This window comes from Vulpes lagopus, chromosome 14, assembly GCF_018345385.1.
Source record: "Vulpes lagopus strain Blue_001 chromosome 14, ASM1834538v1, whole genome shotgun sequence".
Classification (NCBI taxonomy): domain Eukaryota; kingdom Metazoa; phylum Chordata; class Mammalia; order Carnivora; family Canidae; genus Vulpes; species Vulpes lagopus.
In genome coordinates, this window is record NC_054837.1 from 25976062 (window position 1) to 25993896 (window position 17835).

The 17835-nt window shown below is 51.4% G+C and overlaps 1 protein-coding gene across 3 annotated transcripts; it reads left to right on the forward strand.

Annotated features, from left to right (window-relative positions):
• The first annotated feature begins 9348 nt into the window (after positions 1-9348).
• On the forward strand, positions 9349-17443 carry SDS (serine dehydratase). 3 transcript variants are annotated; one of them, XM_041728987.1, is made up of 10 exons: positions 9350-9522; positions 10731-10898; positions 11084-11204; positions 12540-12694; positions 13064-13103; positions 13363-13502; positions 13600-13691; positions 14163-14390; positions 15965-16089; positions 16751-17443. In XM_041728987.1, exons 2-10 carry the CDS (start codon positions 10866-10868, stop codon positions 16954-16956), a joined length of 1140 nt encoding a protein of 379 aa, XP_041584921.1. In that variant the 5' UTR covers positions 9350-9522; positions 10731-10865; the 3' UTR covers positions 16957-17443. The 3 variants fall into 3 exon arrangements, with proteins under 3 accessions (XP_041584924.1, XP_041584921.1, XP_041584922.1); XM_041728988.1 differs by lacking the exon at positions 10731-10898; XM_041728990.1 differs by lacking the exons at positions 10731-10898; positions 11084-11204 and having other exon boundaries at positions 9349-9522.
• The last annotated feature ends 392 nt before the right edge of the window (positions 17444-17835 follow it).

The following is a 17835-nucleotide window of genomic DNA, read 5'->3' on the forward strand; positions in this document are numbered from 1 at the left end:
TCTCTCTCTCTCTCTCTCTCGCCCCTGAACAGGAAAGGAGGCATTTATCAAGTGAGAAACTGAGGCACACAGGTTAAGTGACTTGCCCCAAGTCGCCCAGCAAATAAGCCACAGGACTAATCTTCGAGGGAGCCCATGTCCAACCTGGATGCTCTTGTCATAAGATACATGAATCCATAGCCATCATGTCTGAGTTGGAAGAAGCTACGAGGGCTATCTAATCTATCCTTTTTTGTGGATGGAGAAGCAGAAGCCAGGACGGGGTGGGGAGAGAAGGGAACAGCTTAACATCTGCCCTCCAGACCAAAGAAAATTCTGGTCCACATGAACCAGACTTTCAGAATTAAGCCATTCATTTCTGCATTTAGCAAACATTACTCCAAACAACCAAAATCTAGACTCCTAGGACAAAAGAGATGGCCCTCCTGGCATACAGTCAGTAAACAGATACAACAAAGTGTTACAGACACAGCAACAGGAAAATGCAAATTGGAGCAACAATAAAATGTTCTTACAAAGAAAAAAAAAAAACTATTGGGTTGGCAAAAAACTTTAAAAGACATAAAAACAATAACAACCAAGGCTGGTAAGTATGAGGGAAAATAGGCACCCTCACACATTGCTGGTGTGATCAGAAATTGCTTCAATTTTTTGGAAAAAAGATCTGTCAATATTTATTACAAGTGGATAAAATACCCATTCCTTCAATCAAGAAATCTTAATTTAGGAGATTTATTCTCTGAAATAAGAAGTGCCAGGGGGTAGGGCTATGAGGATGAGAATGTTTATTAGAATCCTGTTTAGAATGACAAACAAACAGAGAAGACTGCAAACCTGGATGCCCTTGAATCGGGAAATGGTTGAATAAGTCATAATACACCCTCAGCATGCAATTTTATGCTGCCATCACAAAGAATAAATTAGATCTAAGTCTATTGACCCAAAGAGATGTTCTTGATGCATTGCGAGTGAAAAAAGGGAAAAAAATACATATGAACAGTGGGTAAGGATTTTATTTTTTTTAAAGAAGGACAGTGACCAAAAGTTTGTAAAATACTAGTCTATGGTTGTGTAAATACCTGTAGGCTCGGGAGGACCATGCTGATCACATCGGTTGTCGCAGGCTGACCGAGCGGGGGTAAGGAGGCAGGGGCCATAAGGAAATTGTGGATGGAAATATCCCATCATCTATCTGCGTGTCCAGTATGCTATAGCCCCTCATCACCTGCGGCGAGTGACTACACTTGAAATGTGTTTTCGGGGCCGCCTGGGGTGCTCCGTCGGTAAAGCGTCTGCCTTCCGCTCAGGTCATGATCCCGGGGTCCTGGGATCGAGCCCCACATTGGGCAACTTGCTCAACGGGGAGTCTGCTTCTCCCTCTCCCTCTGCCCCCGTTCATGTTCTATCTCAAATAAATAAATAAATACAATCTTTTTTTTTTTTTTTTTTTTTTTTTTTAGATTTTATTTATTTATTCCTGAGAGAGACGGAGGGAGAAGCAGGCTCCATGCAGGGAGCCCGGTGTGGGGCTCCATCCCAGGTCTCCAGGATCACGCCCTGGGCCAAAGGCGGCGCTAAACAGTGAGCCACTCAGGCTGCCCAAATAAATACAATCTTAAAGAAAAATAAAAAGTGAAAAAAAAAAAAGAAAAAAAGTGTGCATTGAAGAACTGAATTGTAAATTTTGCTTAATTTTTATTGAATGTAAATATCGCAAGTAGCCAGTGGCGATCATAAATAGGACAGGACAGGTCTGAAGAATCTGTCTAGGAGACAGTGTGGACCCAATGTGAGACGTGTCATTGTCACCAAGGAAGCGGGGAGCAGTAGTAAATCCCTCGGCTTTGTGTCACGATGCCCCCACCCCAAGACAGACAGATCTGAGCGGCCTGCAGGCAGAAAGATAATCTCCAAAGAGGGAGAATAAGTACCCAAAGTAAACAGTGGGTCCGTGTGGCATACAGATGGACGCAACTTTTAAAAATCCCACACTTGGAAATAAAAGAAGGAACTTAACACCGAAGACAGCTGACAAACACTACTTCCACCGGGCGGTGAAGGTCAACATCAACCGTAAGTCATGTGGGTAGTGGACACACCCTTCGTGTGATGTGCTGGGAACAGCACTTCACCTCCATGCTCTTCCTCCCCAGATCCCATACCCGTGCTACGCAGGAGGGGAACAAAACAAAACAAGATCCACAACCAGTACCATTCGAAACTGTCAAGGTCATGGAAGACAGGGGAAGGATGGGGACCGGTCACCGCCAAGAGGCGCCTAAGGACACATAGGGACGAAACACAGTGTGCCATCCTGAATGAGACTCTGGAGCAGAGAAAGGACCCTAGGGAAAAAACAAGGAAGTCTGGATAGAGTATAGGCTTCAGTGAGTAACAATGTATCCATACTTGATCGATAATTGGAACAAACGTACCATATTAATCTAAGTTGTTAAGAACAGGGGACACAGGGAGTGGGGTATAACACAGGGAGCGGGGTATAAGTCCCTGTACTGTCTACCCAGTTTCAGATTTCCTTTTCTATGAATCTAAAACTATTCTAAAATAAAAATAGGGTATTTTTTTTAAAGTCCGTACACCCAAGCCTGCAAAAGTAGTGAGACATAACAATACCCCTTACAAGCAGATTCTTTGCAGAAAGCTTCTCCTCAGAGAGGACTCAAATAATGAGGCTGTTTTTCCCATTAAAATAGAGCATCGTTGACAAAAATCCTGTGTTTTACCACGGAGAGAGAAACAAGCCCAACCCTTGGATAAAGATGTCGAGAAGCTAGTGGATGACAGAGAAAAAGCTGGAAAGGAAATCGGTTGCAACCATTAGATAAAGAAGGGGTGGTGAACAAGAGCCATCCCAGGATCATCAACCTAATTTTTCCCCTTTTGCCAGTTATTTGTCTGCATGATTGGGAAAATGCACGCAATGAGGCATGTGTGAGGGAGGAATAATCTTTTGAGAATACTAACATATCAGTCCCTCCTCCTTAATCCCTCCCCCACCCTCCCACCCCCCGGGGGAGGAGAGAGAGATAGAGAGACAAAGAGACAGAGAAAAGCAAGCAAGGGAGAAAAAAAAAGAGTCCTGTTTTGTAGCATTTGCTGATTTTCATGCTGTCCATACTCCCACTGTGGACAGTTTCAAGCAACCAAAGCTTTAACCACTGGCTCAGAAATGTCTTGCGAAGTTGGACACCTGGGTGGCTCAGTGGTTGAGCATCTGCCTTCGGCTCAGGGCGTGATCCTGGGGTCCTGGGATCGAGTCCCACAGCGGGGTCCCTGCATTGAGCCTGCCTCTCTCTCTGTTTCTCTCATGAACAAATAAATAAAATCTTAAAAAAAAAAAATGTCCTGAGAAGTTCACCACAAAGTTGGTAGGAGTCTAGTCTGAACTCCACTGCTGGGGGATGGGGAAGGGAAGCATCCTACGAGGAGGGAGTGCTTTTTTGCCTCTGGGAATGAAAGTAACAGCAAAATAAGAGAAAGAGTTTATGGCTGTGGCCACAACTCAGGGAGAAGCCACCTTGAGTTTCCAACCATTCTCTGGAATAGTTGCCACAGACCCCAGACTATAGGACAAGGACCCACGTGCCTGGCAATGCAGAAGGGCTTCCAGGCAAGCTGCGGTGGGGGGCAGACAGGGGAACCATACAGCACCCACCCTCTACTGACTCAGCCCCTGGATGTCTGGTGAGAAAGGTAAACCCCTCATTGCCTCCAATTCATTATCTGCTTGAAACAAAAATTAAGCCAAGTTAAGGAAAAATAAAGAATTCTCCATTTGTTGCACATGGCATTTGTGGTCTGAAATTTAATCCTGCTGCAAATATCTTGATTTTTCTATGACCTTTGGACAAAATCCCTCATAGGCCATCTGGACCCAGCCAACTCCACTCATCACATGTTGATTGATGGATGATGATAAGCCCAAGGGGGAAGCCCAATGTGCCATGGAGTTCTGACCTTGGTCTTGGCCAGTTTTAGCAATAAGGGCTCACCAAGAGACCGCCACATTTTCGGATGATGCAAAGCAGGGAGGCATCACTCTAGACGGTGCTGTCGAATGACCCAAGATGGGGTCACAGAGTCTCAATCTAATTAAACGATGGACTGAAACCAGGTGAACGAACATGAAGAGGGCTGGATGCCAAGTCCTACGTTGGAAGCCACAGAGGCTAAGTCCATCACGTCCAAAACAAGATAGGCCTGATCTGATTGGATTAATTTCACTGAGGAAAAAAAAATATTTTAACTTCTCTGGAAGCCAATTGAGTTGGATATAGAACATCAGCTTATTAAAATAAAGCACATTTTACTCACATGGGATTAATTACTTTCTCCTGGCCATATTATTAGAAGTAGAGAAGATAGAATGAGGAAGGTATTAGTCTCAATCTGTATTACTCTTAAGCAGAGTTTCTCAACCTTGGCACTACTGACATTTGGGGCCAGATAATCCTTTGTTGTGTGGGGCTGTCCTGTGCCTGATAGGATGTTGAGTGGATAGAGGCAAGAGTGGGGAATCCAGCACGGAAGGGGTCAGTACAGACCTGTCCTATGGCTGTTCACGAGCCCCTAGGAAGAGACCCCAGGGACAACCAGGCTGCAGAATCCCAAAGAGGTACCAACCCAGACTTGATGGAGAGGGAACATGAATAAGGAGAGAAGACTCAGGGAGACCAAAGATAATTACAATAGCAACTACCATTCTCTGAGCCCTTACTGACTGGCACGGCGCTGATTCATCCCCATTTCTGGAGGCAAGAAACCGACGTGAAGGGAAGTTAAGGGACTTCCCTGAGGTCACACCTGGGTGTCCTTTTCAACCCAAGTGTGATGGACGCAGGAGCCAGAGACCTTAACCAATCAGCAAACTCCGGGGCCACAGTGGGCAAACAGAGATGAGAGCTGCCCGTTCCTCTCGGAGCTGTGAAAACAATCAGAATCTCCACCTCCCGCAGCCAAGGACACGCCGATCTGGCCATCCTCCGGGACACTTCTGGGGAGGGTGTGATGTAAGAGAGCCAGCAGGCAGAGGTGAGGGAGGCAACTTGCCCAAGGTCCCCCAGCCAGACTCCTGCCCCTCCTCTTGGGACTGTGGGCTCTGATGAAGTTTTGGAAGTTTGGGACAGGTGAGGTTTGGTGGGGTGGGGTCCGGAGCTGATGATCAAGAAAGAATTCTTGAGACGGTGCAAAATGGTGGTTTTATTAAAGCCTGGGGACAGGACCCGTGGGCAGGAAGAGCTGCTGCCCCTGGCCTGTGAGGAGTGGCTGATTATATACCTGGGAGTTGGGAGGGGTTTGGGGATAGCGCACTCTCTAAGGAATTTTGGAAGCAAGGTTTCCAGGACCTTTTTATTGTTGGGAAAAGGTCATTTATTACCGTCTAATAAAACCTGAGTCATGAGACCCTGAAGATGTATATCGGTGGACCATGTGCTTGAGGGATGATCACCAACGTGTATCTTGGGGGGGGGGGGTTAGTTTTTTTTTAAAGATTTTATTTATTTATTCATGATAGACACAGAGAGAGAGAGAGAGAGAGGCAGAGACACAGGCAGAGGGAGAAGCAGGCTCCATGCAGGGAGCCCGACGTGGGACTCGATCCCGGGTCTACAGGATCACGCCCTGGGCTGAAGGCAGGTGCTAAACCACTGAGCCACTCAGGGATTCCCTTGGGGGGTTTAGAGATAAAGGAAATTTCTAAAGGAATTTTTACATGTTACGGTAGGGCTTACAGGATCCTGCGGGTCGGTCTAAGATTGCCTTTTGCCCTTAGCAAAGTATTAACATAGAGGCAGTTGAGTTGGTACAGGAATGTCCCTCTGCCTGTTTCAAGGACTTGTCAATGTGCTTTGTCCTCAGCTAGTCCTCTGCTCCCCATTAGGCTCTGCCCTCACCTTCCAGCATTGGATAGGTCCAGGCCTCAGTTTACCCATCCGCTAAATGGGAGGAGGTGACTTTCACTTTTCTCACCTACTTCTGAAGGTCTTTCAAAGGAGGGTTAGATGGAATAGAAAAGCCCTTGTGCCCCATCACCCAGAACTAGAGACTCAAATGTCCTCTTGAATACCAGAAAATAAAAATGACCATCACCTATCAAGTGCCCACAAGTCACTGGACACTATCCATATAACTTTATACCAATTAGCCTTAAATCCTTGTAACAAATCTAAGAGGTGGACACTACTACCAGTTAAAGAAACTAAGGCACAGAGAGGTCAAGTAACTCGTCCAAGGTCACACAGCAAGTTGATGACAAAAGTTGGATTAGAACGTGGGCCTGTCAGAAAAGTGGTTCACTTGCTCTATGAAAACTGACACACCTTGGGATGCTGGAGTCCCAGCCCCGAACTGATCCCCCTGATGTGTGCACAGTGACAGCTGCAGCCTTCCCTCAAGACCCTCCCCCAGCTTCCTGGTCAGAACATCCCCATCACATGGCCGTTCTTCCGGGTTCTGCTCCATTTGATATGGGAGAGCTTGGTTCTTGTCTCACCGAGTCAAAGAAGGAATCTCACGGACAAAGGAGAGTAAGTAAAGCAATAGTGGTTTATTAAGCAAAGATATAGAGAAAGCTCTCAGAAGTGAGAGGGGTCCTGACAGGGTTGCCACTGAGGGCTTGAGGGTTTGGTCTTTTATCAAAAGCCAACCCGGGAACCTAAATCCTTTTATCATATCTGTTGTTATGACATTGAGTGAGGACTAGTGATAACATCTTTAGTAGCTTACTTCTATGCGGGCTGGTTATTCTTGGTTGGTCATAGATGACTATCATAAAAAAAGACATGCTCCGGCCCACACCTAGGGCAGGGCGGTCTGGCTTGTTCCTTTATCTCTGGTTTCCTTACACCTCAGCATTTTTGGGATTGTGAGCCTGATTCCGTGGCCCCCTACCTAGCCCTGCACAGCCACATTTGTCTGTAACTCACATTCGCTCCCCAGGGTGATCTTGGGTGAGCCCTCAGCCCTCGTAGGGCCTTGGGTTCCCATCCACATGCTGGGATACAGAACCACACATGCACCTGCACATGTACATATTTCTTATATATTTAAAAATGAAGACACGCCCAGACAGCAAATGTCTATTCACTGCGGCTGACTGCATAATAAAAATGTGGCACATCTACACAGCGGAATATTACTTGGCCATAAAAAGGAGCAAAGCACTGACACACACTACAATACAGATGTATCTTGAAAACATGGTACTGAGTGAAAGAAGCCAGACACAAAAGGCCACATGCCACATGATTCCATTGATATGACACGTCCAGAATGGGAGGATCCACTATGACTGCGGGGGGCTGCAGGGAGGGGGACAGGGGAGCAACTAGTAATAGGTATGGAGTTTCTTTGGGGTGATGAAATGTTCTAAAACTGATACTCCAGGGGCACCTGGGTGGGTCAGTGGTTGAGTGTCTGCCTTTGGCTCAGGTCATGGTCCCAAGGTCCTGGGATTGAGTCCCAGATTGGGCTCCCTGCAGGGAGCCTGCTTCTTCCTCTGCCTGTGCCTCTGCCTCTCTGTGTGTCTCTCATGATTAAATAAAATCTTTTTGAAAAAATAAAATTAAATAAAACCGATACCCCACACATGGGTGAAGTATCTGGTATGTGAATTATAGCTCAACAGAGTTATTATTTTTAAAAAGGACACACTCAGGATGTCAACAACAGGGATGTATATTTTGCCTTCCCTCTTTCTGGTCTTTAAGTGATTGATTTTCTTAATGTGGCAATTTTCAAATCACGAAGGTGATGCATTCTTATTGAAACAAATGGAACAATATGGAAAGGTCTTAGGAAGGATGGAATCGTCCTCTTCCACCCTTGCCACTCCCTGCCCTCCCACCCCAGAGTCACTCCCAGCTGCTACTCGGAAGAGGAGAGGAATCCAACATTATGAGAGAGCCGTCGTCCCCCTGGCTGCGTGGATAACCGCACGTGGACATAGCACCCAAAGCCTACATCTGGGTCTTCTGAATGTGACCAAGCTGGGCCAGATGACCCGGCCCCCTAGCCTCCACCTCCACCCTCTCCTCAGCCCTGTGTCGGCAAAGGACTCAGAATTCCTGAGCCTGTCCCCTGTGCACATGGCATTCAAGATGCCCACTCACCTGGTGGTTCGAGAGTTCAGTGAGACCCCACACAACAACCCTTGGCAGGGGATCGGGCACAAGCAGACGCTCAGGCAACGTGAGTGCCGACTGTATATACTCAGATGCACACAGGGAAGCTGTGTCTACGTGGAAACTGCTCGATGCCCACACGGCTTCAGTTCCATCACCCTGTTTCTCCAGCACATGCCCGTAGACGTCCCACTGGGGAGGGGGCTTGGGAGTGCCTGCGGGAGCTCAGCTTGTCCCACAGAGAGGGACAGTGGTGCCTGCTGTTTGTGCCCTCACTGCCCTCTGTCTCATTGCTATTCTCATCCTGGCTGGTGGGACAAAAGGGCTTTGTTGAGGGAAGCAGGAAAAAGATCCTAGCAGATGTGTCCGGGCACACCACCGCTGTGGACAAACAGACGCCTGCACACAGCCAGAGACAGGGGGCTTGGCATGGGGCAGGGAGTGAGTTCAGGTGCATGTGATGATGAAGATGATGATGATGATGGCTGCTAACACCGAACATTCGCTCAGTTCCAGGCCCCGTACATACACATGCATTATCATGCCATCTAATCCGAGGAGGGACATCCCATTTTCATCCCCATTTTACAGATGAGCAAAGGGAGGCTCCAGGAGGCAAACTGACCTGCACCAGGCCACACAGCTAGTAAATGGCAGAGCTAGGATTTGAACCCTGAGCCACCTGGGTCATACCCATTAAGCCATCTGCCCCTTCAAGACAAAAGAATCATAAAGGATGACAGGAGAAGGTAATTCACATTGAGGCAGGCCCACTGGGTTCAAATACCTGCTCACGTCTCTTACTCTCTGGGTCTCAGCCTCCCTTTCTGTAAAACAAGGATGATCCTAGGACCCACTTCCTCCCATGGTTCGTTTCCTGGGTGCCTACTATGTGCCAAGCACATGCTAGTGACATGAAGTGCAGCGTCTCCCACCATCCCCCTGCAAACTCTTGGGAACAATCCTGGGGAAGCCGGTATTATTCCCACTTGCCAGTGAAGACGCTGAGAATGGGGAAGGGAAAGGGTGAATGAGGGGAGAGAGGAGAGGAAGCTGCCAGCAGGGGAAGCACAGCCAGCTTCCCTCTCTCCTTCTGGAAGCCCCAGGGCCACAGGCCAGGGGGCGGGCCTGGTGGGGGTGTGGCCAGCCCTGGGTCCCCATTGGCTGCTGGGCGGCGCCCTGGGAATAAAGCTGGGAACCAAAGACCCAGACCCAGACCCGTAGGCCCTGGGACGATCCAGCAGACATTCTAACTGTCCATCTACCTCCATCCGTCAGAGGACCATCTGTCCAGTCTATACATCTAGACCACCTCCCGTCCATCCCTCCTCGGCTTGCTCCCTCTGCCTGGGCGGCCCAGCTTCACTACCTTGGTCAGGTAAGTACCCCCTCCTCAGCCCCACCCAGACTGGAGTGCCTGTGGAATGCCAGGAGGTTCCAGGAGAAGAGGAGGGGGTAGAGTCAGTTGAGCATAAAAACCCATGCTTTGAAGCCAGACTGGCTGGGTCAGCATCTAGCTCTGGGCCTCAGTTTCCCATTTCCCTAAAATGGGAACAATAACTGACCCTTCCTCATCGAGCTGTTGTAAAGATGAAATGAGATCATGCATTTAAAATGTCCAGTCCATGGACAGCCCGGGTGGCTCAGGAGTTTAGCGCCTGCCTTCAGCCCAGGGTGTGATCCTGGAGTCCCAGGATCGAGTCCCACATCAGGCTCTCTGCATGGAGCCTGCTTCTCCCTCTGCTTGTGTCTCTGCCTCTCTCTCATGCATAAATTTTAAAAATCTTAAAAAAAAAATAAAATAAAATGTCCAGCCCAGATATAATAATAGTTCATTTTTATTGAGCTCTTGCTATAAGCCAAGTGAGAGGGGGAGTGACTTCTGACCAGGAGGGAACATTAGGTAGACAGCAGCTTCTAGTACCCTCTGTCCTCTGTGTTTGGCAAAACCTCAGGATGTTATGCTGGAGGGAGTGGTGACCATAGGGGGTCCCTACCCCTCCCCTGAAGGCATTGCATGGTGCAACCAGAGGTGGAGGAGGCTTCCCAAATCCACCCAAAAGGGGTCTTGTGGGGGTTGCCTCCCACTTCCAGCCAGGACAGCTCTTTGAGGCTGGGGCTTGGCAACATGCACAAGGTCCACTCAGCCAGAATGAGGGTGCCCTTGTTTCAGGGATAACCTCCAGAAGGTTCATTAAAGTTAATTCAGATATGGGATGCTCCCGTAATAGAGTGCCTCTAGTCCCTGGCTTTTGCTCAAGAGATCCTAGGGGAGAGATGGTATCTGTTGAGCACCTCTCTTAGGCCCCGAATGTCAGTTAATTCAGACAGACATGAGCGATCCATATTTGGGGGTGCTAAGGGTGGTGGAGTGGTCAGGAAGCCTACCCCTCACTTTACTTCTGACCAAGGCATATCTAGCCCAGTCTGGGAGTGGCAATGGCCAAGGGCTAGGGCGGCACCAGGTAGTGTCATTGGAAATAAGGTGGGAGGTAGAAAGAGAGAGCCAGTCTTGCTTGGCCTTGTGGGATGGGGGAGGTGGTAGTGGTGGGGGACCAGAGAGGTGACTTACCCAACCATCTGCAGATCAGTTCTGGTTCAGCCCAAGTTGGGGAGAATCAGAAGAAGAGGAGAAAAAAGGGCTGCATGTATGTGGCCAGACTCCGGGCCATGGCAGCTTCTTCATCACCCAGAGTCAGTCCAGACCGGGAGGCCTGAGCCATGCCCATGTGTCCTGGAGACAGCTTAGTTCAGGTGCTGGACTGTCTGAATTCAAATCCCGCCTCCCCCACTCACTAGCTGTGTGACCTTGGGCAAGTCACATTAATATTCCGATCCCTATTGCTATGTGACAAACTGCCCGAAGGTATAGTGACCAAAAACAACAGCAATCATTGTATTGTTGTCTCATGGCTCTGGGGCTTAATTGGGCTCTGCAGGCAGTTCTCGCTGGACTCTCTCAGGCGGCTGCAGCGCGACAGTGGCTGGTGATGTCCCAAGGTCACACCCACACACAGACACCTACCTGTCTCGCAAGTGACGCTGGCCATCAGCTGTCAGGTAGGGGCACCTCCATATGGCCTCTGCATGAGGCCTAGGCTTACCCGCCTCATGGCAGCTGGGTTTTGGGAGAGAGTTGCTCAAGAGAAATAGCCAGGTGGAGGCTGTGTCCCCTTCTGTGACCCAGCCCTGGGTGCGGGGCTGCCCTGAAGCCAGCTCACACAGGCTCTGGAAAGCGGACTGTGCCATCTCTTCCCAGCTCCACACTCATGCCATCGTGTTGGTAGTGTGAACGCGGCCTTGGTGAAGCTTATGTACAGCACAGAGGTGCACACGCTACAAATCAGGGCTTTATTTTATCTTGGAGAGTAAACATTTTTACCGGCACTTTGCTGCTTGGAAGCCACATAGTGTCACTGCAGCCACAGACACCCTCTGCCCCTCCAGGGCTCATGTGGAGGAAGCACAGACCCCACCTCTCACTGAGAAAAGCAGTCGCATTGTAAGAGATGCCTGTGGGATGGGGAGAGCTTGCAGCGGCCATCCCGGGAAACACAATCCGAGCCTTTCTCCTCATCAGGAGAATGGGATGATAAGGCACCTCCTAGGAAGGCTAAAAGGATTAAATGAATTAATATCTGTAAGGCTTAAAGCATTGTGCGGCACGTGGTGATCACTTTAGAAGTGATTATCACATAATATAATGATTATAAAAAGTCTCTCTAACTGGGTGCGGGGCTTTCCAAAGGTTAGTATGAAAAAAAATGCATGTATCTAAACAGATAATCCCTAAACACGACAAAACATTCAAACTGTACAAAAGGGATGCTGAGTGCCAGCTCTCCCCAGAAGCCCTTTGCCCTAACAAGTTTCTTGTGCGTATCCTGAGATGGCCTATGCACACAGAAGCTTACGGATTATGTACATGGTGGGGGCGTCCCCATATTTTTTTCACAAATAGACTCTCTCTGCTATCCTGCCCCTTCTTTACCACTTAAGCATCTTGAAGCTCACTCTGAATCAGCACCTGCAAATCCATCTCCACCTCCTGCCCCTGGAAAGGTGCAAGATCTGAATGTTATTTCTAATGTTCACAGCTTCCCAGCGTGCTGTGTGCATGGGGTGGGTGGCGGTGGTGGTGATGGTAAGAATCCTTGTCCCCATTTTACAGATGAGGCAGCTGAGGCAGATGGGGGGATTGGTTGTGTGATGTCACCTGGTACGTAGGTGGCTCAGTTGAGATTTGAATTCAGGTCTCCAGGATGCTCCTTATCTGGGCTCTTTCCTCGGCTTCATGGGCAGTGAGGGGAGGAGTCACTCAGAGGCACACTGAGGGCTGTATGGCAGCGGCTGGCTCTCCTGACCATCTGGGTGTCCTTCCTTCCTTCCTCCCAGCGATGACGCCTGGGGAGCCCCTGCACGTGAAGACCCCCATCCGTGACAGCATGTCGCTGTCCAAAGTGGCAGGCACCAGCGTCTACCTCAAGATGGACAGTGCCCAACCTTCAGGCTCCTTCAAGATCCGGGGCATTGGACACCTCTGCAAGATGGTACAGGAGGGCTCCGCAGCATCTGAGTGAGGGTGGCATGTCCTTTATCCTCAAAGGACAAGGCCAGTGTTGTGTGCTCACTCTCACAAAGCCCTTGTACCTGCCATTAGCACTCCCTCTAGGAAGGGGGGCCACCCAAGGGGGTCTCCTTATGGGCTGAGCCCAGAGCCATCATTTGCCTGCTTCCCCTCACCCCAACCCTTCCCTGAGCCAGTCTCCGGGGCGGGGCGATGTCATCTGAGAGGCTAGGGCAATACACAAAGTCCTTGTGAAGGAAAGAGGGGCTGGTGTGTATTGGAATCACTGGGAAGCACTCCGGACAGGAGAGCTGTCTGGGCGGTGGCCTGACCTCCCCTCTTGTCTCCACAGTGGGCTGAGCAAGGCTGTGAACATTTTGTCTGCTCTTCGGGTGAGTGGCCTGCATGCTTCCTCCTGTGCCCTGCTGTGTGTCCCAGGCCAGGCACCCCCCGCCCCGCCCCGGGGCCTTGGTTTCCATAGCAATGAGCCATTACAAACATCTGCAGTGGCCCCAATTTGGACCTCCGGTGGGGGGGAGGCGAGCTGTCACTCAAGGAGGTGTGCAGAGCCCCAGGGTTGGGGGTGAGCAGGCCCAGCTGGGCTCCCAGGCCTTCCTGCACTGACATACTCTCCACCCCCATCCCTGGCAGCGGGCAATGCAGGCATGGCAGCCGCCTATGCTGCCAGGAAGCTGGGCATCCCTGCCACCATCGTTGTGCCCAGCACCACCCCTGCCCTCACCATTGAGCGGCTCAAGAATGAGGGTGCCATAGTCAAGGTGGTGGGTGAGGTGAGTACCAACCCAGGGCAGGGGCCGCGGAGGGCACCCGGTGGCTGGGCAGGGTCTCCAGCCCCTCACCCCCTCCAACCTCCCTGTGGTCTTGCAGATGTTGGATGAGGCCTTCGAGCTGGCCAAGGCCCTGGCCAAGAACAACCCTGGCTGGGTGTACATTCCTCCCTTTGACGACCCCCTCATCTGGTATGTGGAGCCCAGAGTCCCCTGGTAGAGGTGGCGTTAGAGAAAGGGGAGGTGAGCCGAGGCCAGAAGGGAGCCAGTAAAGGGCTCTCATGGGCAGGTGACCACTGGGGTCCCACTCGGGGCCCCTGGGAGCCAGTGTGGAACCCAAACCAGAATTATTCCACCTGCGGGAAAGCGTGCTGGGGTTTATACACCAACTGCCACCATTCTGGACTCCCGCAGACATTGGTTGAGCTGCTTTCCAGGGGTGTCCTCTCCTGCCACAGTTGTAAGCAGCTCTGGTGGGCAGAAAAAGCCTTTGGGTAGTCATGCAGATGTTGGCAGCTGGAAGTCGGGGTGGAGTTGGGGAGCAGGCAACTAGCCCAAAGCCCATCAGCTGCCTGGGAGGAGGACAGGTGGCACCTCCAGGACCCCTGCGTGGTGTCTCCAGGGAGCCCAGCCCTGACCTGTGCCCCCTCCCCACCTCCCCAGGGAAGGCCACACTTCCATCGTGAAGGAGCTGAAGGAGACCCTGAGTGCAAAGCCAGGGGCCATCGCGCTGTCAGTGGGCGGCGGGGGCCTGCTGTGTGGAGTGGTCCAGGGGCTGCAGGAGGTGGGCTGGGGGGACGTGCCTGTCATCGCCATGGAGACCGCCGGAGCCCACAGCTTCCACGCTGCCACCACTGCCGGCAAGCTGGTCTCCCTGCCCCAGGTTACCAGGTGAGCAGAGGGCCTGCCTCTGTCAGTGTTCGGTAAGCCTTGGGGAGCCCGCCTCGGTGTTGGCTGCAAGGTAGACAGACCACCTCCATGTCAGTCCCATTTTACAGATGAGGAAACTGAGGCTTTGGTCACTTGCCCAGAGCCACAAGCCAGCAAGTGGTACTGCTGGGACTGAACGCGACCGAGTCTACGTGACTCAGTACCATGAACATTACACTCCTCACATGAAGAGGCCAATATTACGCATTTATTGAGTTTCCTGCAGCAGGGTTTTACACCCCTCGTTGATTTGCCAACCATTTACTGGGCCCCTAAAATGTGCAAGCGGTGCTGATCCTGGGGACAGAGTGGTGAATAAACACAGCCCCGGGCCCCAGGAGCTCATATCCCAGCCCCAAACCTTTGAGAGATGATACTTAAGATTAGGTTTGGCGGGGATCCCTGGGTGGCTCAGCGGTTTAGTGCCTGCCTTTGGCCCAGGGTGCGATCCTGGAGTCCTGGGATCGAGTCCCACGTCAGGCTCCTGGCATGGAGCCTGCTTCTCCCTCCTCCTGTGTCTCTGCCTCTCTCTCTCTCTCTCTCTCTCTCTCTCTAGGTCTATCATGAATAAATAAATAAATCTTAAAAAAAAAAAAAAGATTAGGTTTGGCACATTATACAAGAACCCCAAAGAGCAGTGACTTAAACCAAATTCAACTTTACTTTCTCTTATATAAAGTGAAAAAAAAAAAGCCTAGAGGTAGGCGGTCCAGGGCAGCTCCATGAAGCCAGCAGCCCAGGTTTGTTGCGTTTGTTCTCCACCGTCCTTATCACGTAGCCCTATGGCCCAAAATAGCTGCTCGTGTGCCGACTATCACACCCATGCTCGTTCTGGCAGGAGGAGCCCCCTCCCTTTAAAGACAGGCACAGGGGATGCCTGGGTGGCTCAGCGGTTGAGCGTCTGCCTTCCGCTCAGGGCTTGATCCTGGTCCTGGGATCGAGTCCCGCCTCAGGGTCCTTGCGGGGACCCTGCTTCTTCCTCTGCCTGTGTCTCTGCCTCTCTCTGTGTCTCTCATGAATAAATAAATCTTAAAAAAAAAAAAATAAAGACAGGCGCAGTACTGCCACTTACCTCTCATTGGCCAGAACTTAGTCGTGTGGCCACGACTACTGCAAGGGAGGCTGGGAAATATCTTCCTACCACGTCTCCACATGCAGCTAGGATGGATACTGGGTAGACAAGTCCTTACCGCAGATAGGGAAGACTGAGCCCAGGTAAGAACTTCTGGGCTCCTGAACCTGGCACCTGGGAGCTATCATGTTGGGTTCTGATCCTGCAGGGTTGGGATTGAGGATAATTGTCCCGTGCCTACCATGTGCCACATGCTGGGCTTAGGGCTAAGGTGGTTCAGGCCCCAGGGGCTCCCCAGTGAGCTGGGAATAGAACCGGTGATGACTCCAGGGAGAGGGGGGAGAAAGTGAATGCACTGATTAGGAGTGCAGGTCCTGGAGTTACATGGATCCTGCTTGAGGATCTTTCTCCTGCCTCCTGTTTGCCCCATTCCCGTCCTCTTCTCTGTCCCCACCTCTCCCAGTGTGGCCAAGGCCCTGTGCGTGAAGACCGTGGGGGCTCAAGCCCTGAAGCTGTTTCAGGAACACCCCATCTTCTCTGAAGTCATCTCGGACCAGGAGGCTGTGGCCGCCATTGAGAAGTTCGTGGGTATGTTTCAAGACCTGACCCCCTGGCTTGGGGATTAACTGGCTGTCTGCTCAGTGGCCTAAGAGATCCCATTCGCTGTAAATTTTCTTCATCGTCCTATCTCCCCATCCCTTCCTAGAACTTCCCACTATGAAAGATAATACAATGCAGCAGTAAAAATAGAAAGGCCAAAGCCACAAGTGAAGAAACCTGATAACCATGACAGCAGGGAATAATAACTGTTTAAAATGCTGTGAGCTTCCTGGTAGCCAGGGTGAAAAAGGAAAATACAGGCCTCAGGGTTGGCTTCAGAAATAATAGTCTGTAACTAGGCTGGACTCCTAGGTTCAGTCTAGGACAGGGGTGGGGTGCATGCATATGTGCGCGTGCACACATATACACCACAAAGGTAGCACTAACACTGCCAGTTAATCTCCTGTGCCAGCAGTCAGTTGGGCTAACCAACCACAGCAGTCTTGCTCAAATGATGACTCAAGCCTTCTCAACACAGTGCTTGGGCAGTTACAATCATTTCATCAGTGCGAGCACCCGAGATGAGACCTCGCCTCGGAAGGTCAATCTAGCATAGTGACGGGAGGTGTGGCCCGGACCCAGTCTGCGGCCCTGCCGTTCCCTGGCAGCCTGCACCCAGGCCTCACCCTCACCACCCCTCCTCCGGCAGATGACGAGAAGATCCTGGTGGAGCCCGCCTGCGGGGCAGCCCTGGCCGCCGTGTACAGCCGCGTGGTGCAGAAGCTGCAAGGGGAGGGGAAGCTCCAGGCCCCGCTGTCCTCCCTCGTGGTCATTGTCTGCGGGGGCAGCAACATCAGTCTGAGCCAGCTGCGGGCCCTCAAGGAACAGCTGGGCATGAACGGGCTGCCCAAGTGAGGGCCCCCGCCTGCCTGCCTCCACTCCCAGGGGACCCCTGGAGGGGCTGGAGTTTTATCCAGGCCTCGATGCAAATATTATTCTTGTGTCTGCCTGTGAGCCTGTGGTCCAGACCAGCCGGTTCCCTCCTCGTTCCCACGAGCCCACCCTGCCAACAGGCTGCAGCTCCGAGGCGGAGCCGGGTTGGCAGCCAGCAAAGCTGTGAACTGAACCTCTCTGGTACCTGTGCAGCGGCTCTGTCCCTAGCCACCATGGCTAGGTGACAGCCGCCCCTGTGTCCCATACCAGGTCCCCGGAGCAGGGAGGGCAGAAGGGACGGGGACCACTGCAGGACGGGCCTCCTCCCTGGAAGGCGCACAGGGCAGTGGGCCCAGACTGAGAACCATCTGTCCTCTCCCCACAGGAAGCCCAGCCCGGCCCCGCCCTGTCATTTTTCTAATTGTTGATTTTTTCATTTAAAAAGAAAAAAATATATTTATGAAACAAAGATCCTTTGAGCTCCTTCATCATTGTCTGCCTCCCCCCTTCCCCTCCCCCCACCTGCCTGCTTGCAGCCCTGGCTCCCAACATTGAGCACCCTGTGCCCTGACCCCTGGCACCTGGGAGACCAGGACCCTGCTCCCAGCTGGGCTTGCATGGCCAGAGGCAGAAAGCAGGAAGCAAGAGAAGAGGCCAAACGAGATTTGGGGGGAAGGGTTGCCTCCCCTGGAGACAGAACCAACCCTCAACCCGAGAGGCAGATGACGCTGGAGTTGTTCTGACATGAAGTCCTTCCTGATATCAGAATGATGTGATCACAGAACCACTGGGAGCAGAGTAGTGAGCCCCCCATCTCTGGGGGTATGTAAACTGACACTGGACACCCACTGGACCTGGAAG